This window comes from Euprymna scolopes, chromosome 6 (assembly GCF_053919585.1).
Source record: "Euprymna scolopes isolate OS-2025 chromosome 6, ASM5391958v1, whole genome shotgun sequence".
Taxonomy (NCBI): domain Eukaryota; kingdom Metazoa; phylum Mollusca; class Cephalopoda; order Sepiida; family Sepiolidae; genus Euprymna; species Euprymna scolopes.
In genome coordinates this window covers 26,460,575-26,484,632 of record NC_136487.1, presented here as the reverse complement: position 1 = coordinate 26,484,632, position 24,058 = coordinate 26,460,575, and the positions used below count along the sequence as shown (strand labels likewise).

Here is a 24,058-nt window from a genome sequence, read left to right as displayed (position 1 = left end):
TCATAGCTGTTTTTTTTTTTCAATTTCTTCTATTGTTTTTTTCTACACAGAAACGTTCTTTTTTTTTCTTTTCTTTTTAACGTACCGTTCTACCCTTAATTCTTCTTATTAATTTATCATATAAATCTATTTATATATAATTTTAATGTGTCTGTTTTTTCTTCAGAACCATTTCTTTCTTTCTTTATAAGAGGTTCTTCATGTGTAAATGTGTATTTCTTTTGTTTTTTTTTTCTTAATTATTTTTCTAATTCGCCTAGTGTTTTAATGGACCCTACGTTGTGTGTGTGTTGATTTGTATTTTTTTTTTCTACTGTTCTTTCTTTTTCCAGACATTTTATTGTGTTTTTCTTGTCCTTTTTTTTTCCTTCCCCCCCCCCCCCCGTGGTAACCGAAGTTCTTTTTTTTTTTCTTTTAAACCCACCCTTGCTAGGTGGTCTGGTCAGTTACGGCACCAAATTGAACGTTTGTTACATAGCGTTATCATTGAAGTTCTCACTAGGGTTATCATAGAGGGCCACCAAATTGACGTTTGGTGTATAACATAAAAGGGGATTATGCGTGTCATAAAAGAATTCCGTGTGCGTATGATCGTCTAGTTTCATATGCGGTTGTGTGTGTTCATCTCTAATTGTTCATATGCTTTTGTGTGTGTGTTACATGCATTTTCTTTGACATACCTTATTCAATGTGTCGTCGATGTGATCCATCTGGAATTCATCTCCTCTTGGAGAGAGACTGGTACCTGTTAGACGAAGATTTATCACTCCAAGACGATGAATGGGTTTTATAGTTTTTTATTTACCTCCCAGATGTCGACACAGAATATGGAAGTAAATCTTGCTTGCTTTGAACACGTCAGCGTCTCCCACTCCCAGTGAAGGGGAGGGAACAGCTATTAAGCCGTCCGTCTTCTTCAAAGCCCAAATCCAGTCTCACCGATCTAGCCAACCTGATCACGTCACTCATACGTAATCTGGTCAGCTGACCCTCGGTTCTGGTAAAAGTGTCTACACTCCACGTTTACTCACCTCTCTCTCAATCCATTCTGTAACAAAGACATAGCGAGTCCATCTCATCTCTATCATTATTTTCATGGCAATATTTGAGCGAGCTTCAACGGCTCCCACCAGCAAGTCATTCACAGCAAACACTCGACTAGCAATAACAACTATCAGCTTTTTCTCTTACTCTTCATCTGTGCGTAAATGTAAACAAAAAATTCCATGGGCAAAGCTTTCCCCAAAACTGCTCGTCTGCAGAACACAATATTGTGGAGCTGCTTCCCAGCTGACTATAACATGGTCATTTTCAAGTCCAACATAAACAAGTTCTCATTCAACCATTCTGTAAAATAAATTTCTATCCAATTTCCATTGTCTCCGATCATCACGATGTCTCACCTGACAATCATTAATATTTATCCTTGAGTTGCTTGGGGACCTGGATAAGTAGCGAATCTAGAGTATTAAAAAAATAAATAAAAAAAAAAGAAAAGAAAAAATCCAGCCATCGACATTATCAACTCTGTACGAAGTGTGTGTGTGTGTATGTGTAGGGGTTATACTATTTGTTGCATTATATAGCAATATGCGAGATACATTCGTTTATCTTTGTTTCCATGCATTCTTCAAATGTTTCACCGATGAAACAACAAGTAAAAGAGTGTAAATGAAATTATCATAAAATAAAAATGTCGATCGTAGCTCTAACCTTCAAATGACCAATTATTTCAAACGACTGAATGAACGTTTGTTTAGAGGACAGTGGAAGAAAAATGAGCTGTTATCTAACAACGTTCGTGACATTCTCTACTTTCATGAGAAGGGGCGGGGAAAAAATAAGTTTGACCTACAAAAATTCCCAAGAAACATTGTCATACCACGTTGACAACATTTGTTCATTGGTTTCACAAAATGTTTTTTTTTTCTTTTCCTGCTTGTTCTTATTTTTATTGGCCATTTTTATTTATTTATTTTTTAAATATTTATAGTATTTTGTTCACACGTCGAAATTTTTTTTTTAAAACCACTCCTGCCCATTTTTTTCTGGGCATATTAGCTATGAGCAGATTTGCCCAGTGTTGTCTGACCTTCAAATATGTTGAACATGACTTATATTCTATCTCGTTTCCGACCAAGAACAATAGAGGGAAAAATGGTTTATTGAATGGCTCTCTCCTTGCATTGATAAGCTCCTTGAATGAACATGCATCATGCGTTCACCTCAGAATTTTTCCCATTAGGATCATAATCAACAGTCTGGGCCATTTCTTCCTTGCAATGCCTTTCTCAGAAAATATGTTGCTAGTATTTTTACTTTGTTATTTTCATGTTAGATGCTCGACTGAATGCCCAATCTGTTCCCCACAGTAAAATGTTCACAGCAAAAAAAAAAGAAATACTTAGCTCAAACTACTGCCAATAACTTCCCTTTCTATCGGAGTACTTTAAACCAAACAGAATTTCCACAAACAGAATGTCTTACAAAATCACGGGACTTTTTTCCAGCTAACTACAACATGATTATCTTCAAGTCTAATGTGAGCTGTCCTCTTACATAATCACATCGTTTCCAATCTTCTCATAATATTGTTCATCCAACTAACAATCCTATTAACCCTTATCCTCGAGCGGCCTTTGGCCTTGGTAAGTGATGAATTATTAGTATAAACAACATTTTATATCTGAATTTTTTAGATGAGAACTGATTTGTATTCTTTAGTGTTATTTTCATAATGTTTTGGTAGATGTAACCTCAAACTTTCTTCAGATGTATCTTGCATCTTGTAATATTTCTGTCAAACTTGGGAATCATGCATGAAATTTTGAGCAGAACCATGGCATAGTGGTTAAAGTACTTGGTAAACTTCAATAGTAAGTTATACTCTTCTGGAGGTTTAATCCTCAGAGAGAACAACACTCAAAATACAATTGCAAATTACTTCTACCCAATCATGGCTAACCGAACAACAGCATGCTAATCCTGTGAATTAAATAAGTAAATAAATTCTAAATTCTTTGCAGATTCCTGAATTTGACCTAAAATTTAATTCTTGAATTTGATCTAAAAAGGTTCAACGGTTATATCAATCAAAACATTGCGAAAATAACACTCAAGATAAGAATCTTTGTCACGAATCATCAAGAATCCTCATCTAAAAAATTCAGAAACAATCTAGTTGTATCTACTTGATGTTATCATAAAGCAGTGTTTCTGATTCTTACTAAAATATTCAAATCATCAAATAATTTCAGTAAAATAAATCGAAAATAAAGGTGAAACAGTTTTCGTAAAAATGAAAATCACAATTAGTCAAAAGCCACTTGAAATGTTCTGATCATGTTGGTGTGAAAGTAACACGATCTCAAGTTTCGTTTGCAATCTCGCACACCCATGATGTCAGCTGTGTCAGCAGACACTCCAAGTGCTGCTGTTTCATTTGATTGCACCCCAGGATTTATGCAGTCATCTGTCCATTGTCTATCAATCCCTGCCAAGTTCAGCTGATCCAGTTGTGAAAATATATTCATATTAGATTTTATGGAGATTAATATGCATGCAATGTTTTATTCTTAAACACATCATCATAATAAACACATCATCATCATCATAATAAACACATCATCATCATAATAAACACCATCATAATAAACACACCATCATAAACACATCATCATCATAATAAACACATCATCATAATAAACACCACCATCATAATAAACACCATCATCGTCATAATAAACATCATCATAATAAACATATCATCATCATCATAATAAACACATCATCATAGAACAAAATGATTTTTTACAGTTTTTTTATATTTTTATTATTAATCTGTAAATCCTGCCTGATTATTACAAAAACAAATCAAAGTGCTAAAAATAGCCATTTTATAGCACAGTTTACTCAGCAGAGAAAAAAAAATGATGAAAAGCCATGTTATGATTGAAAATTGTTTTTATTTAAAACCGTGATTGCGCCTGAACACAATTTTACAGAAAATAAAACAATACAGATTAAACTTATAAAATAAGTTTTTGTTTTTTAGATCGAAAAGTGTTGAAATTTAGTCAAATTTTATATGCATTCATTGGCGTCCAACTATGTGAAATTGTATGCCATAATTTACAGTATTAATTCTTAAAGTTTGTTATATATATATTCAAAATCAGTGATTCCAAGAAAAATATCCACACATTCTAACCAATTTAATACTGTTGATTTTTCAAACATATTTACAGTAAATTAAATGAAGTTATCTGCCATAATAGCCATCAGCCAAATGGTCGCCATGTTAAGCTTGATTAAAAAAATATATATATACCAAACACCAAAAAAGTCAAACCCAAAAATATTGTAAGTTTTTAATGTAAACACCCAGAGTAAAATATTTTGATTTCGAAAATCTATGAAAACTGAAATTTGTTTATGGTCGTCAAATACATAAAAATATAATTATCATAAACATTTAAAAAGAAAATTGTTTCGATTGCAAGACAAGGAAAAAGATTTTAGAGGTTTTAAGAAAACAAGACAAAACCATACATTGGATTTAAGAAATAGCAAGAATCTTTTTTTATTAAAAGATAAAACTCCATGAATATTAAGATATTAAAATATCTAATAAAAAATAATGAAAGAAAATGCTAAGTGTGTGTGTATGTACATAGTTTTTATTTTAGAATATCTAAAATGTTTTTAAAAAATCTTCAAACGTTTTACATATCTTAGTTATTCAATTGCACCAAAGTGAAAATCTCCAATAAAGTTATCTCCTGAAATCGTGTGGACGGGTGTAAATATGATCAAGCACAATTTGTAAATTTATGAAAGAAATTATTGATTAATCATTAATTTTAAATAATGGATAAATTTCAAAATCCCATTAACAATATAATTTGATAAAATTTCTTGTAAAAAATATTTATGAAAATAATGAGGAAAACAAAGTGAAAAAAAAAAAACTCTTAGGTAAACACTGGGTAGGTACATTGCAATTGAAAAGGAAGAAAGCAAAACAAAAAATAAAAATATACAGACTTCTGGGTTCTTTTGCAGCAGTGAACCTAACCCTTTCACCTTGGGAGATGTGACTATTCACTTATGTGGTCATTTGAGAAAATTACTATGAAAGTGATATAAATAAAAAATTATAAGTAGTCAAATTACTTTAAAAAAGGGGGAAAAAGATTTTTAATTTAAAAACGAAATAAAAATCTTTCCCAAGTCTTGCTCTTTAGAATTGGCAGAAGAATCGGAATCACCAGAGAATACAAATAGCAGGATTTAGTCAACTTAATTAGAAATTACACCATACCTGGCATCAATGAAAATTTAAAGTTCTTTCCAACTTTCTTTCAAATATTTTTTCTATTAGTAAACAAAACTACATCCTCTATATGCCCCTTGTGAAGACAAGATGGAACAACTCATTTTTAATGTGTGTGGGGCAGCAGTTTAATATTCACTCTGAACTACTTGACAAAAATAGTTTCCTCAATATTATCTCAAAAGTGAGAGAGCCTCAGGCAACAATAAGCCTAACCTTCCATTTGCTTGGGAGGATCGTCTCTTTGGACTGTCAGCCAGGAAAATATAAGCCAAAGTAAATTGTTGATTTTTGGATTGAAAAATGAAAATTCTGGTTGCAAAAACAAGTAAATACAAAGTTGGATTGTGCTTTTAGAGCATCACATGATCAATGATGTCATCATGTATGGTGAATGTAAAATTTTCACAATCAAGTTCAGTCCATTCCATGGAATGCATACGATTCACAAAATAGAGTTTTGGTGTGCATTCATACATATTAGTTGCTTATCAAATAATATATGAATGGGAAAATGTGTACATATCTCAATAACAAATAAAATGGTTCACACTTTATTGCAGTTCCACAACATCACCAATCTTTAGAAAAAGTACCCAAGTGACATCAATCGAAAAGAAAACCCAAAGAATAACAGAATAAACATTGTTACTTATAAATAATTTTAATTCTTCGGATTTGATTTCCAATTGATGTCATTTGGGTACATTTCCGAAAGATCGGTGATGCTATAAAACTGCAGTAAAGGTAACTTTGTACATTTTATTTTCATTCATTATTGACATAGCTCTATCCATAATATATAGAGGATGTTGTCCATGATTTGCTATCCTAATTCGGTTCTGATTGAGAGGTTGATTTTCTTGTTAGATATAACAAGTTGAAACATTTGTCTGAAGTCAGGTTGATATGAGTGAGCCCCCGGGAAAGAAATCATTATTTAAAAGCAATGAGAGGGTACTAATTTAAAAATGGGCGGAAGCATTATGCTGGCAATGACTACACTCTTGAAAGAACATGGGAGAGAACAGTGAAGTCTTGATTTGGGGACGGATGTGTAGTTTTGAAATTCACAAGATCGCTGTACACAACAAGATTGCAATGGACTGTGCAGAAAGATGCTCAATTGAATACAGATTCTTCACGCTTGAAATTTATAACGACCGCATCATGTCCTTATTTACTTGCCTCCCAAGAGGGCAGAGTTACACACAAGATCCGTTTTTTTTTAGATAAGGAGAAAAAGCAGCTCCATGAAGAGGTTTTTGGGATCGTGAGGAAACTAAAGATTAACTTAGTCTAGAAAAAATACTCCCTCACTGACCGAGGTCAAGGAAGAACTTATGTCTAGTAGTAAAATAATATGCATATATGTTTTTAGGGTCAACTTTTTTCTGCATTGTTTTAAATTTATGGAAGGTATAACAAAACAAGGAGAAAAAGAAGCAGGTCAGCCTCAAATTAGCAAAAAAAAATTTAATAAAAACAAAAATAAAATAAAGCCTAAATTTAAAAAGTCCCAAATAACAAAACTTTTAAAAGAAAATAAAACATAAGAAAATATCACCAAAAATTCACAATGAGTGTGAGAATGGGGGGGGGGGGTCTGGGTCTGGAATATTATTGACATACGTTAAGCATTTTTTTTTTCTTTACTTGCATTAAAAACGTTCAACAAATATACATTTCGAAAAAAGACGGATTGGTAGAAATAAAAATGAATTTGAAAAATCAAACCACAAAAATATGTAAATGTTTATAATATTGGAATGACGAATATACAATTAAATGATTGGCGTTGTATTATAAAAATTTTTATGGAAAGTGTTTTTAATTTTTTTTCTTCTATTTTTTGCATTCAATGGCTTTATAAATTTCAACCACCATTTAATGATTTTGATTGTTTTTTAAAAAATAAAAAAATAAACATTCTTTACGCACAAACAAATTTATTAATTCATTTAAATCTTATAATCTGACTGAAATCCTTACCTTGATTGTTATAGTCCTTACATTTTTTGCATTTCTTTTATATGGCATAACAAAAGATTTTGCATTATTTAACGTCAAAACAATGCATTGAAGACTAATTGTAATTTTATTTCTTTTAGTATAGGAGCACAAAAGAACCACAATGCTTGACTTTTAGCTCTAAACTTTAATTCAAGCGAAAAATTACTTTCTATTCAACTGTTTAACAGACTTGAAATTACTTTGGAATTACTTTTTTCATCTATTAACAGATAAAAAAAATGGCTGATGTTAACTATCATGAAACAAAGTAATTTTAAATCCTTTAAAATGCCTATTAAAAGATACTTTCTATATTGAATTAAAAATTTAAGGGCAAACGTTTTCTGACCATAACTGTCTATATAACAGTCGAAAGATTGTGACTATAAACAATCAAGACGAAGATGCTAAGTCTGATTATACTATGAATTGAATCCTTCACCTCCAAAATTAATGTTAAAATGTTTCCCCACACTTCGATTATAGGGACTAAATTAAAAAATAAAATAACAAAAATAAAATGTTATCCTCACAATATTTTGATGATTGGACTTTCAAAGTATCGTACAATGAAATTTTTCTGGGAGGAGTAGGGATTTACATAAATGAAGATGTGGTATAACATAACACTTGAAAAGAAAAAATATACAGTTGATTGTTAGAAAACATACAGCATATCAATAGCAATTTTTATGAACTGATCAGAAGATGGAGGATAACATGGTAAAAGGTCAAGAAGAATTGGGTTCAAAGAAAAAAAGTGCACCTTGTTACAATCCTACCACTAAAAAAAAAGTGTCTTAGGTCTTATTTTCTAAAGTCCAATTTTTTTTTTCATTAGTATTCCAAAGGGTATAAACTCTTAGAATATTTGTGCATTTTGATAAACAGAAGATAAAATTTGTTTACCAAAGATAATAATTCTAAAATACATGAGAGAATCTAGCATTTTGCAAGCCTACTTTTTGCCATGTGTTTACTTTGCAAAAATTCCAAAACAGTGTTCAAAGTTCAAATATATATACATAGTCAAGCATTAGAAAAAATAGAAACGGTAAAAATTAACTTTTGAGAAATCTTAAATCAATGAAACTATTTCAAAACAACTTATTCTTGTATGCATATTTATATTTAATGATTTTTTAAATAGAGTCAAACAGAATTCTCTTTGAAAGCCTCGAAAGTTAATATTAACTCGTAAAGGATTTAAATGTTAAAGTCAAAATAGTGACAGTGCTTTTTGTGCAGCTATAGTTTAATACAACCACAAACATGGCCGGATAAAAAAAATGACATGATCATAAAGTAAAATAAAATCTGCAGGTGGTTGGATGTAGAGATGCATTAATACCCAAAGAATTTGATTATTCAAATATGCATGTCAAAACTATCCAGAAAATAATCTGGCATTCATGTTTTAAGTAATGTGATTGTAAAGATGCCCTCTCCCCCAAAGTAACCAATACTCTTTTGGCAATAACCAGTTGCCAACTACACTGTTGAGCCACTCATATGGTTCGGGATGTCCTGATCCATAGCTGGATTGGCATGACCTCCAGGAGCATCATATTTAGAAGGCTGATATACTGTGTAGGGAGCATTATCAGCATCATTCTTATTGCTATAGTGATTTTCATCCAAGGCCGGATTCTCTTGTCCCTCAGCTGATTTCTCCTGAAATTAAGCAAGGAGATATAAATATATAAATATATAGATATAGAAACAAACATCAAGTACAAAAAACCGGAGGAAAATAAAAGAAATAAATTTTTTTAAATTCCAAATTTTCTGGAAGATTTTTTTTTTTTTTTTTTTAAAATAATTATGTCATAATTATAATTATGTAAAGAAAATTTTTTGTTAAGCATCTCCAAATAAACTACTTACCTTAATGTTTAACTTTAACAAAAGGGGGAATGGAGAATTCAGCAAGTTTTTTTTTTTTTTTTAACGTTATTTACTGCAAATAAATTGGAGCAACCCTCAAATAACCTCATTCAAATTCACAGAACTTAAATAGCATCTAGTTCACAAAATTATATTGGTTCTGAAACTAATGGTGAGCTGCCAATTTGAGGCTTCAGTGAATGTGGAATCACCCTCAATCACTATTACAACTATTCTGATCAAGAGTCTTAGTACAAGCTTGGATTCATTGTTTAAATAAAATCTATTATTTACAGATTAAAAAACAGACACCTACAAAATGAATTTATCTACAAATCATTCATTTTGAAATAACATTTGCATATTTGAAGTTAATAATTTTAAGCAATAAAAACTTACAAAAATTATCATTATATATAAAAACTTACAAAAATTATCATTATATAAACATGACCCAAACCATCCACCAATTATTATATTTTTGTAAATACGTATCCGTGTTCACTGCTCAGTCTGTGATATTCTGCTTGTTTGCGTCAGTTGTTGCTTGATTCTGAAACTAGTCGCAGTGTCAAATGGAGAGTCTCTGTTAATGCTGCAATAGAAGAATTCTCCCGCCAAATGAAGTAACAAAGTTTTATTCTTTGAGATTACAATAATGTTGGCTTTCTTCTAATGAACAGGTTTTCAAACCAAAACGCTTGGCCCAAATCAAAACAGTCCAAGAAACACAATCCATTAGCTAAAAGCCCAAACGGTCCATCTATCTCTAAGAGACACATAAATCCAACTAACTGAGATAACATGAAGGTCAACTGATTACCAGATCCCAGAAAACCAAACTAACCCCTCCTGCCCATATGCTGGAATATATATACAGAGATTCCTAGGATGACACCAGAAAGAAACACTTTAGATAATGGCCAGCCTTATCTACGAACATAAAAAATAAAAATTTCTAGAGGGTCCTGTATCTAGCTGGGCATTATTTTTATCAAGTACCTTGCTTCCAGCATGAAATCCCATTTACAGAAATACTTTTACAAGACAAAATCAAATTCTGGGTGGTGCAAGCTCCAAATCTAACATATTCCTGATATCTTAAGTGATTTCTCCGCTCTTAGTTAAATATCTAACTCACATCAAGCCTGTTGTTCATATGTATCACAAAGTTTGTCGTCTTAACTGACTAACAATATGGATTTAGGCGATCTCATTCTACTGCCATTATCTCTGAACGTATATAGCACACAATGGATAAGGGATGTGAAGCTGGCCAGTGGCACTAGATATAACAATTAGATCTTCTTTAGCTGAAAGAAAGGTCCAACTCATTCTCGAAATCAGTAAATCTAAACAACATCACATCAATGCTGGTGTGTATCAAAGATCAATATTCAGACCCATATTTTTCGTGATTTTCAAAACCAGTTTTAAAATACAATCATGTGATATGGGTGTATTTGCTGATGATACCATGCTCTATTCTTGGCATGAGGGCAAATTGAATGTCTACTTCTGCAAGACAATGGCTAAATTCTTAGAAAACAACCCCCATTCTGAAGAAGAAGGCAGTAAAAAAAAAAAAAAATGGATGGCCACATTTAATGCTATTAGTCTGAAGCTCCTCACAATAAGCTACAAGAAATTTCTCTAACCACTAATTCCCATTGTCAATAACACTCTTTTCAAGAGTTAAGCATTCAACCTCCTTGAACTGACATTCTCAGGTAACATTAGTTGAAATATATGTTGCCAAGTAAGCTGCAAAGAAATTAGACTTCCTCTATCAGGCTAGAAAACTTTACACCTACCAGTATCTGATATCTATACAGCAATCATTCAACCATGCATGAGGTATTGTTGCTATCCACTCTCCCTCTTAGATGGAGGCGCAAAAAAGAATTTCTAACCTAATAGATCCAATATTGTCCGCAAGACTCCAGTTTTTCACTATCACATTTCCGATTAATAATAAAAAAACATTTTACATGTCTCGGTTGAAAAGCTGCTGAAACAGCTCGCAATATCAATGAAGTGTTTGGTCCAGGAACCACTACTCAATGCACAGCACAATGGTGGTTTAAGAAATTTCATGGCAGTTACGAGTCTTAAAGACGATGAGTTAGTGGTTAGTTATCAGATGTTGACAACGAGCAATTAAGAACCTTAGTCAAAACCAATCCACGTACAACTGTTCAAGAACTTGTTTCTGAATTGGATGTAACGTATACAACGATTTCTAGCCACTTGAGATTGGAAAGACAAAACTTAAACGGATGCCTCATGAATTAAACAACAACCAAAAGAAATGTTGTCATGAAGTGTCATTTTCCCTTCTTTTACACAAGAACCCGTTTCTAGACTGGGTTATGACTTGTGATGAAAAGTGGGTTCATTACGACAACCAGCGACACTCAACTCTGTGGTTAGACACTGCCAAAACTCCATGAGACTTCTTAAAACTAGAGTTGCATCAAAAGAAGGTCATGCTGACTGTTTGATGGTCTGCGATTAATCTCACCCATTTGTTTTTTTTTTTAAAGTAGGCAAAACCATTATGGCGGCAAAAGAGATGACATGCATCAAAAACTTCGACATTAATCAACAGAAAAGGTGCAATTCTTCTCCATGAGAATGCCCGACCGCTTGTTGCTAAACCGACCCTGCAGAAGTTGGACAAATTGGGCTACAAAACTGGCATACTCGCCAAACCTCCCATCTACCAATTACCACTTTTTCAAGCATTGACAACTTTCTGCATGAGAAATGCTTCAAAGACCTAAGCGATATCAAAAACGTCTACAGTGACTTCATCATCACTAGAATCAGGATTTTTATGTTACTGGCATAAATACACTTGTGTTGTGTTGATTCTGATGGTTTTATTTCGAGCAATAAATTTTTGTTTGAGCCAAGATATATTCATCTGAATTTAAAAGTTAAAAACTGCAAGATCTTTCTTGTCAACCTGATATTACAGTTAAAATTTATTTAGTGTCCTTCAATGTTTAGACTTCCAGTTGGAAAAAAAAAAAATCATTTTCCAATTCAAAAGTTATGTTAAATATAAGAAAATATTTGTCTTCCAACAAGATCAACACTATTACAGAAAATATTTTTCCTTAAAGATTGTTCCAGTGTTTTCATTGGCTGCATTATTTTTAAAGGCGCAATTACCATTGGGGTGTGTGCTAAAAAGTTCTTAGAGAGCGAAACACATATAATGGAATATAATGATACATTTTATTCATGTTTATATCTGTTTTTAAACCTTTCTTAGAGTTTTCAGCACATTTTTGTTGGAGTAAGGTTTGAATAAAAGTTATAATAATCAAACGGCAACCGTACACAAAGTCATTTTAAATCCATAGACATGTCCAATTATTGTATATACCAAAAAGTGGAGAATTACAGAAATTTTTCAAAATGTCAGCTAAAATAAACTAGTAAAGTAATTTTAAAAATCTTCTCAATCTGAAGTAGTGAAAGAAGCGTTTTTATTTAAATGAAAGGTTATTGTAAATTAAAAAAGAAAAACGAGTTTGTTTTACATAGTAACCCACACAATGTCCAGAGTAAAAAAAAAAAATCTAATTGAGTTGATGTATCCAAAAAAATATTATATCGTTGAAAAGAGAATAGAATGAAGAAATATATAGAAAGAAAAATAAATAATTGAATAAATAATATTAATACATAGAATTATTTAACTTAAATCACACATTAAAGACAAAATCTTTGCAGGTTTTATTTTGTTAAGGAGTTTAATTTTTTGTTTTTCATGTGATATAAAGATGTTTAAGTTATTTACATTTATTATTCTTTAAGGAACTTAATTATAAATTAATAAAATCAGTGCATCGAAAAGGCACATTTGTTTATTTAAAAAAAATTATATTAAGAAAATTTAGTTAAAAATATTGACATTTCATTTGATAATTATATAGAAAATATTTAAACTGGTTTCAGTCAAAATTGTAAGCCATACACATATAATCAGCTAGTTGCATTTTTTTTTTGTCTTTTGTGAAAATTTTACATTTTCTCCATGCACACATTAACTGTTAGTTATGAGATGAAAAGAATCGATTACCAAAAGAAAATACACGTTTTGTTGTCTTCAAGCAACCAATTCTAAATAAATACTTGAAAACATCTTTGTTTTTAATTTATTTATACATACTGATAGTGTGACAATACCTATTAGAACATTTATATTTTTAATTCAATGTCTCCTCTTTTCTATTTATTGTTCTTATATTTCATAGTTGCTTAAAAATTTAATTTTAGAAAATATCCTTAAATGCTAATTTGCATTATACATCAAATGATCTGTTTTCTTTATAGATCAGATCATTTCAGTAAATGAAGGTAGTCTAATTATTTTATATGCCAATACTGGTAAAAAGGAAAAAAAAAACCCAAAAACCCCGAACTTTTGCATAAGATAAAATAACCATTAGTAATAATTGTATATCCAACCCAAATGTAAAAAAAAAACACATTCTATTTGTTATTTAATTAAATTAATGATGACAGAAAAAAAACTATCTAATAAGTGTTAGTCAGAAATATCACTCATGGAATGGGAGGACTAAAAGACAAAATAAGGGAAGCTAGTTATGGGGCTAAAAGATCACAATCTTAAATATTACACCTATATATTTGTTTTTTATTAATAGTACTTAAAAATAAAATAGAGATAAAAATAGTTTGGCTGTTATTTTAGCTACGTCTGACAAATTCTTATATTTTGGGGGCGAATTTAACTTTTTATTTCAGCTCTTCCACTAACCTAAAAATTAGCATTTTTCTTCATATAAAGTAACGTCAATATTTTAACCACTGTAACTATGATTTCTTCAATTTGGCTAAAATAGGGAAGCTATTCCAGTGCTGCTATACCACACTTAAATGGTATGTAACTTAGATTTTTATTTTTTATTTTTTTTAACTATTAATCACTTATTTATAAAATAAAAATTCAATAGCACAAAACAAAATAAATAAAAAAATCGATGTGTTTGTAAACAAATGAGGCATGTTAATCTTTTGCTAATAATAGAAACATATTGCGAGGTTTCAAAACTGGAAAGGAATTCTGCTTTAAATATCAGAGGAAATATTCATGCATCAAAAGATTGTTAGTGATGGGTCACTTGAGTTATTTGTAAATTACATCTAATTAGAAACAACTAAGATAAGAATTCTTTTTAAACATAACTCAATCCCAAACCTGAGTAATATTTAAGCATATATATTTTGCATAGGAAAGAAGCCATAGCAAAATAAATGTTAGTTAATTCAGATTAATAATCTATATATATATATATATATATATATATTACAATAGAAAAATGAGAGCATGAAAAGTAATATGGTTAAAGTTAAACATGGAAAAGTAAAGGACTAGTTAAAACTGAAAAAGAAAAGGACAAGATATTCTAGTAAAAAAATACAATAAATTTATAACTTAAAATATTGCAGCATTAAAATTTGATTACATAATGTTATAAATCGAATTAAAAATTTTTTTTTTAATGCTGCAATATTTTAGGTTATAAATTTATTATATGTTTTACTAGAATATCTTGTCCTTTTCTTTTCCAGTTTTAATAACTAATCCTCTACTTTTCCATGTTTAAGCCTAACCATATTACTTTTCATGCTCGCATTTTTCTATTGTAATCCATATTTCCAGGCTTCCAATAAATTCACTTGATCTTTATTTAATTTCAGTCTTAGTTTTGTCCCCATAAACACATATGTAATAACAATGTACGACACACGTCTGCCTTCAATAAAATCCCCCCCAATTATCTCCCTTTCATTACTTCTCTTTCTGCGACAGTAGTGAATTAGTAGCAACAGCAGTCGCCAAGCGATGTGGTTGCTATGGAAACCAGCCATAAAAAGCATCGCTCACCTCCTTACATATTTTTACGATTTTGAACACCAGAAAATTCATAACTTGTTTTACTGAACGAAAATTGATTTTTTTTTTTTTTTTTTTTTATTACAATATGGCTGAGAAAGTGATCTATAAACTGTAATAATTGTTTGAAATTTAGTCGAAAAATGAGTGAGCGGTGAAGTTTTAAAGCAGTTCTAAATGATTAAAACTGCCACTTAACCATATATTCAAACATGGTAGTATATATATATATATATATATATATATATATATATATATATATATATATGCACACATATTGATAGCTGTAGCATTTTTTGGGACCAGCTCAAAGTTTTTAATTTTCACATTTTTTTTAGCACTTGATGCCTTTTCAAACAGAGTTTTATAGTATTGTGTCTTAATAGGCCACTACCACGGTTTTATGCTCATACCAATCATCAGACATCTTAGACACAAGGAGAACTTTGAAAAACAAACAATCCAGCTCGTAGTATCAGTTGTCTGATGATCGCTAGCAGTATTAAACAGTAATGGCTTAGTAAAACTTAACATATCTCTATATATATGTGGTAGCTTCCTTTAGTCTTGACAGACTATGGATACCCACTGTAAGGGTGCCTACATGTGCAAATTTTTGTGGCAAGAGTTGTACAATCTCCAACCACACTTCTCCTGAATCGATGTTAAATACCAGTGAAAAGTGGAGGTTCACGACGATTGAAAATAATTCAGAGATAAGCAGGGAGCACATATAGCACCATGAATTCTCAAATGGTCACCTATCTGGTACTAGCCAGGCTCAGCATTGCTTAACTTTGGTGATCTGACAAGAACTGGTGTGTCAACGTGATATATGTATATATATATACATACATACATACATACATACATACATACACATATATGCATATACACATCTATACAGAAGAATATTCATTCAAGGAAAGATAAAATTAATTCTTTGAACAGGACAGTTTTGCATCACTTTTGCATCTTTATATGAAGATGAAAGTAAAGAAATAATGATGCTAAATCTTATGTCAAGAATCCTTATTCTATTTGCATTCAAAATTCATTACATGATTATAGAAAATGTCTCAAATTTAAAACTTAAGAGGGTTTTAAGAAATGGTAATTCAGATAACCTTGCTTCATATGTGTATAATAACTATGGATGAAATTCAATGCAAATTCGATATATTTCAATTTTTAAGTGGGATACGTATGCATTCTAAAAAACACTTTCTAATGTCCTAAAGAAACTAATTAAATAACATTTATTAAAAATTCGAGTTTTCATTAATGGATTCAATCTCTTTTTTTTTTTTTTTATTTTTGACTCTTTTGAGAGAAAAAAAAAAAAAAAAAAAAAAAAAGAAGTTTACATTGGAACCCCCTACACCTATTAACCATGTTCCAAAATTCATGATTTTTTTTATTAGTTAAGAAATAAAACATACCTGTATAAAGACATACACACAATTATTTCCATAGTCAAACAACATCGAAATATTGTTTTTTGTTGCCCGGCCCAGACTCTGTGGGGCTTTGGGCAACAAAGTTCAAGCAAAGACCATATGTGGGGGCAACCCCACATATAAGACCATTGCTCTAGAAGCAATAAGTTATTGGTCAATGTAAGGGAAACTCTTCATACCAATTGTCACTATCCAGCTCCCCTACTCCCTGGGGAGCTGGTCCCCATTTCCCCAATCTCTCCACATTAAAAAACGGCCTTGTGCCAATTTACTCAGCGGGGAAGCAAATAAATACAAACAACATCGAAATATATCTCCCACATTCTAAAAATTCTAATATATTTATATATAATTATTACTCTAAGTATTTTTAATATCTATAGACACTAGATTTTCATTCTTTCAGGAATCATCAATGCAGGGAGTTATAATTACTACCGGTCAGGAGATTTGAACCTGGCCACGAAGCCATCTCTGACTCCATTAGCATAGAACAAACCGCTCCACCAACGTGAACCGTGATGAGAATATAGTTGAAATTAATATTTATATAAAGCATAAATGTCATTCAAGAAGGTTGAGAGTGATCAAATGATTTTAACATCACGATCCGCGCATGTGAGCTTTAAGTAACTGACTTTTTTCATTTCAATATAAAGTGTTCAACAATAAGAACCCAGTTTTAAAGGGACAGACATTATATACCTACACAGCATGGCCATGATTCATTAGCATCGTTTTAATTCACTGTTGTTTTAAACAGACAAAGTGTTCGGTCGTTTGGAAAAGGAAGACATTCTCAATACTTTCATGGAAGTAAAATGACATGCACACACAAAGTGTTTTTTTTTGGGGGGGGGGGGGGATCAACGACATGACTTTGGAAGTATGTTTAATTTCTTTTGTGGTCCATTTTTTTCCCCCCTGCGTTGTCTTTGGTGGATGCTGATCATAATTTACCTATATACTTGAAATAAATGCCAATATCAGATGTTGACCGCCTCCCTCCTTGTGTTTGCTAATAAGGAACACCTACTGATCATGACGCAAATCTTTCTTGTACCTTTTCATAAATTTGTTTTCATGATTTTCTTGGTTTATGTAGCAACAACAGTCGAGCTTATTTTCACTGTGATCGTGTAACAAGGATGTTTATTCCATATGTAGAAACAATGCACTATCACATGCATTGTACGCGTTAGATGTTTACAATAAAGCATGTCAAGTATTTGTTTTAATGGTCTATACCTTGAAAACCAAGTATTTTTGGACAGATATACACAATCCTAAAGTTATGCCACCAATTTTCCAGATTTCCTGTATATACAGATACACCTACATACACATCACTCATAGTCAGTGTACACAGATAATTATTCGGTTAAAAATATTGTTAAAAGAAACAAGAAACAAAAACGTTATATTTTTAGAAATCAACTTTTGAAGGGATCGAAACATTCTTTTCAATTTTTGATAAAGAATTCAAAACTGATCATTGGTTCATTTTTTTTTTAAAACCAAAACTTGATTTAACTCATTATGTGGGATAATAAAAGATATCACATTATGTGGGATATTAAAAGATATCACATTATGTGGGATATTAAAAGATATCACATTATGTGGGATATTAAAAGATATCACATTATGTGGGATATTAAAAGATATCACATTATGTGGGATATTAAAAGATATCACATTACTCAATAAACCCTATGTTAAGCAATAAAGATTCGATTCTATTCTTCAACAGTGTATCACTTTAAAAGGACGGCCAATTCCAATGCTACCCACAATTTAATGTTTATTTTGGAGAATGATTTGTTGTTGGCCTCAAAACACCTCAGTTTCCAACACTATTTCTTTATTAGAGATGAATCTTTCACTTTGAGGCCTGCAAACAGTCAGTATTGGCTGGAGTTAGGAGGAGGGGGGGGATCTGAAGCAATTTGAAGTGCAATTCATGTAGTTTTGACATCGTTGCAATAGATTTATGACATGATGCATTGTTTTGGTGAAAAAAATACTTTTCTTCATTTGTAGCCATTTTTTTTTATTTCTTCTTTCAAACACACTAAGAATGCTATATAATATTTGTCATTGGTGGTTCTTCCTTTCAAGGTAAATGATTAACAATACCTTGTGCATCCAAAAATACGAAGGTGAAAATCTTGCATGCTGAGGTTTGCATCTTTGGTTACTTTTTAAAACTTTCACTCCGCTCACTGTCGTTTTTTTTTTTTTTTTTTACTGATGTTTCACCGTAAAACAAGGAATATTGCCATTTGGACGTAAGGGCTACTATTTGGGGCCATGTTAAGGGGAAATGAGTGAGATGTTTGTTTACATTACATTTAAACTTCTGCATATTAATTAGTACAGTCAGGGAGGCAGGAAACAGAAGGAATTCCAAAGTCTTGCTGTCTGAAGAATGAACTATTAGAGTAGAAAGCTTTCCAGCATCTAGCGATCTCTACAGTGAAAAGGTGATTTCATTGCTAAGCGGGTTTGTTGAGGGTATGTACGTCGATGGTACACAAATGTAAAGAGTTCATCAAGGCATGTTCCATGAGAATACTTGTAAAATATACACAGGGATGCAACATTGTAGCAATGGGACAGAGGTTGGAGCTTAGTTGAGAGTGCAAGACCTATTAGATTGAAGACTCTTCTTTGGACCCTTATCAGGAGAAAGACTAATGGTAGATGCATTAGCCCAGATATGGCAACAATACTCCATGCATAGAATACTCTCAGGTGTGAGTAATCTTCAAGCATGATAGAGAACCCACCTTTGCAGCAGTCTTTGCAATGTCCTCAATGTATTTGTTTAAGTTTATGTGTCCTGTGAATGTTAAACTGAAGAGTTTGAAGGAAGAGCTTTCAGGTAGGATGTTATTAGTCATAGCTATCAGTGGTTGAGAAAGCTTCTTGTTTGTTAAAGGAAAGCAGCTTAGTTTTAGTAGCATTAAATGTTACCATACATTTACAGCTCTATTTCACTACAGACTGGAGGTCATTTTCTAAGGATTCAGTCATTGTCTTAGATATGTGTACATCCATTTTCTCTTATGTATTTTAGGGTTGTATCATTGGCAAATATCTCAAGGAATTCGTTTATGAAGATCAGTAATAATAGAGATTCAAGGATCAATCTCTGAGATACTCCTGCATTAATATTATGTTGCTTGGATGTACGCCCATCAAGGTTAATGGATTATCCTTTTGTCTTATATATATTGTTTGTCCAGTAATACCGTATGATTTAATTTTCATTAGGAGTCCTTTATGCCATACTTTGTCAAAGGCTTTGGATATATCAAGGGCAAAGGTTGTGGATTTTTCACATTGATAAAAAAAACTCCTTTTCATTGTCTTGAAACAGTTGCAAAAACTCTACAGATCATTGTTTTTGATTGACTGAGCAAACATGGCATTCACTTTGAACACAGATTTCTCATTGACAAATATTCAGGAAAAATGGTGAATAAATTTGCCTTCTGATATCTATAACTTCTCAGCTCCGTCACAACTTCAATTTATGATCGATTAAAACGAGTTTGTGAACTTTTGTAATACTTTCTGAGACAACCGTTAAACTGGACGTTCAATATGATTTATTTCTGTACAACTCCATTTAAAGCCAGCCTAACACCTCTTAACCGTAGTTTCTGACGTATTAGAGTGATTAACACTTATGAAGCCATTGAACAGTATTTTTTCAATCAGAAGGGAATGCTTTAACATACGAAATAGTTTTTTTGCAACAATAGCTTCACTTAAATAATTTTAATTTGTAAACTAATAACCTAATTGGGCTCAAATTTTGACATGAGCCACAAAGGTTAGTACTTATATATATATCAAGCCAGAGACTTATTGAGACTTGTACAATTTGAAGATGTAAATTTATTTTTATTTTAAAAATGGAATATAATTAAGATGCAAATAACATTTACAAAAAATATGTTAGGGTAGGAATTGGTTAAAATCAGCAAACAGATTTTTTATCATTACCAGAAACAAGCTTGTCTAGACTACAACTTCTAAATAAATTAAGTTGGTTGTGATGCACTGGTTATTGCCATGAACAGTGAATAGGGCATATCATGTTTGAACACTGTAAGAGTATTGTATCACTTTTACTAATACTCTTAGGAAAGGTATGAATCTTCCCCTCAGATAGGAGTAAAGTAATAGGATAGAATGAGCTGAAACCTTGGTAGGGCAACTAGTCTAGAAGTAGAAAAAAATGAAATAAGTCAGCTACTATGTTGATAGCCAAGAAAAGTCCATTATGGTGAGCCAAAAAACCTTAGGAGGTCGTCATTGCAAATTTTCAGCTGGTAAAATAATTGGTGATAAATGCCCTTTCCTTTTTTTTCCCCATCGTACCAACAAGTTATAATCAAGAAAATGTCTCGTTTCAGAATTGCTCTAAACTACATTCCTAATTAATATTTACATTAATGTGAAATGCCACACAAATGTGAGTGAAACGAGCAATTATACAATTAGGAGGAAACTTGCAAAGGTGGGAGATAAGTTTCTTCACTTTTTTGGGAAACCCAAGCTTTATTGATACACTTCAAGAAAGATTTAAAAAGAAGCTTGTTTGTTCACAACGACTATGATAGATTCAGATCATCTAAACAAGATGACATTTGATAGTGACGCCCTCATTTAGGAGGAGTGTGAAGATCACCTTCTTTTGTTAATGAGAGAAAGAATCTTCATCTCATTTATGGGTTAAATAGAATCTCTGAGTTTGGCATGAGACAACTTAAAGCATAAACAATTTTCATCACTATAAAATCATTCAATCTAATGACGGTTCTGCTGTATGCCCACCACATTAAGAAAAATTTCAAAAACAGAAGAAAACATCAATTTATTTCACCAATCCAAACTTCTTCACCCCGTTTCCAACTATAGAGGAGTTTATGCCATTTTGTAATGGAATATTTATTTTAAAAAGATACCTATAAGAGGCTTAGCAACTAGGCATTCAAATCAGATCAATTCAGATGTTTGGTAATACAACGATGGGAATGAACTTGAGAATATTCGATCTTCAAAACATTCAGAAATGATAAAGATGAACAACAAATAAGGGACAAAAGCAACAAGATTACCAAAAGCATAGATAGGAGATCATGTCAATGTGACATATACAAAAAACAAAAACCGATGAACATGCGCAAATACGTTTTCAGCATTAATAGTTAAATCAAACACAAATTCTGAAAATATTAAGAACTTACCAAAATACAAGTTTAGCATTAGATAATCCCAAAAAAGATTGATATGCCATAAAATAAAACATTTAATGGTAAAATATTTTGTAAAAATAAAGAATACATTCAAAAGTATTTGTCCATTCCATAGATGAAAATTCCAGTTGATAATATAACACTTTGCATTAAAATACAGTGTTACCTAATTTCTTTTTGATTTTGATAACTTTGTCCGTTTTATAGCAACTCTTTTGCAGTCATTTAATATAAAAATGTTGTAAAACAAATTCTATATAATCTGACTCCATGTTATTTTATCCAAAGCTGAGAAAAATGTTGAAATCATGCTTTCCCAACACATCATATTTGATGTTAATTTCATAAGAAAGTATCCTGTACCTCTACAAGGCCACGATTCTCCCATGCATGGAGTATTGTTGCCACATCTGGGCTGATGCATCTATCACTAGTTTCTCCCTCTTGAATAGAGTAAAAAAAAAGTCTTAAACCTATTAGGTCCCACTTTGTTAACTAAGCTCCAACCCCTGTCCCATCACTGCAATGTTGCATTTCTGTGCCTGTTTTACAAGTATTTTAATGGAATGTGATCTGATGAACTCGTTGCACTTATGCCCTTTTGATGTACATATCGACGACAAACCTGCTTAGCAACAAAACCACACCCCTTCACTTGAGGTCCCTAAATGTCCGAAAGCTTTCTACTCTAATAGTGTCTTCCCTCGAACAGCTAAACTTCACAATTCCCTTCCTGCTATCTGCTTCCTTGACTGTACTGATATGCAGAAGTTTAAATGTAACAAACATTGTTAATCTTTCCTAGGCATGGTCCCAAATAGTAGTCCCTTACACCCAAGTGACGATATGCCTTTTTAAAGGTGAACGCAAGCAAAAATAAAAATGATTCCTAAAATAATCCATTAGACCAGTATCCTCCTCACCACCTCTAAATTATGCAATAACACTTATACTTTCTTTTAGAATTAAGTTATAAACTCCAAATCAGGTGTATATATTAATTTTACGTACAAAATCCCTAAGAGATCTCAGAGATGCATTTTGAAGTAAAACTTCTTTCTCTGCTAAACAGTGTGAAGATGAGGTAACTGAATCAGTACAAACAGGCATAGAAACATTTGTAGCAGCACAGAAATTCTATAACAAGCCTCACTCTTCTCCGGGGATTTCTTTAACCATCATTGTGCATAGACACCAATAATTTTGCCATTTCAACCGATAAAAGTCAGCTGAAAATGGACCCAAATTTGTAGCATTAAGAACCCATTATAAGAACGTGATTAGCACAGTTAAGTCTAAGCATAGATGACTAGAAATCACATCTCATCATAGAAATTAATAACGTCTGAGTTCTAAAACAGATCTATAATAATTTATTGAATAATGGGCAATTAACAATTCCCCCACTATCCAACAACCATAAAGTCTGTTTCAATTGAAGCAACAAGGTTGAAATATTTGCTCCATAAACCATGCCTTATGGACAGAAGCAACGCTAGATAATCTGGTCATGACTCCTTTCAATATACTATCACAAAGAATCTCAACACTTCTAAAGCATGTGTTTCTTCACTGTGCTAGGGAAACCTAAGTTTTATTGATACATTTCAGGAGAGATTAAAAGAAAGTCTGTTAGTTTGTTCACAACGATTAGGGTAGATTCAGATTATCTAAACAGTATGACATTGGCTTAAGGAGGGCAGTGGTGTTATAGTAATAGCAGCTTGGGTGGGTCATCCCCTGCATACTCTTCAAACTCTAAACAAATGCCTTATAAATCTTGCTTCTGACAGATAGAAAATTTTCTTTGTACTACCAACTTTAAAGAAGTGACTTACAAAATTATTTTCCCAGAAGTCTTCTCTTGCTGTTCATTAAAATTATTTAATCTAGCAGAAATTCACTGTTATGAAAATATTAATCGTTTCTCTGGCCAACAGTATGAATTGAAGCAACTTCATTCTATTGTAGATATTCTCATTGACATTTCTGAATATACGACACTGCCATAAAGCAGGTAAAACTAGGGTGGTAGATATCCCCAAGACCTTTGGCAAGGACTAGCATAAAGAATATGAGAAAATCAACTCTTGCTATTAGATGTATGTTTAATATAATCAGATCTTTTATAGCTAAAAGAAAGATCCAAGTA

General features: G+C 31.8%; 1 protein-coding gene across 5 annotated transcripts in view; it reads right to left on the bottom strand.

Annotated features, from left to right (window-relative positions):
* Positions 1-3,945: 3,945 nt before the first annotated feature.
* The window catches only part of LOC145277578 (uncharacterized), a 240,795-nt gene continuing 220,682 nt past the window's right edge, over positions 3,946-24,058 (bottom strand). For all 5 annotated transcript variants that reach the window (XM_080129077.1, XM_080129075.1, XM_080129078.1 and 2 more), the window contains one exon: positions 3,946-9,022. In XM_080129077.1, the coding sequence (XP_079985203.1) occupies positions 8,840-9,022 (183 nt within the window). In that variant the 3' untranslated portion in view covers positions 3,946-8,839. The remainder of the gene's footprint in view (positions 9,023-24,058) is intronic.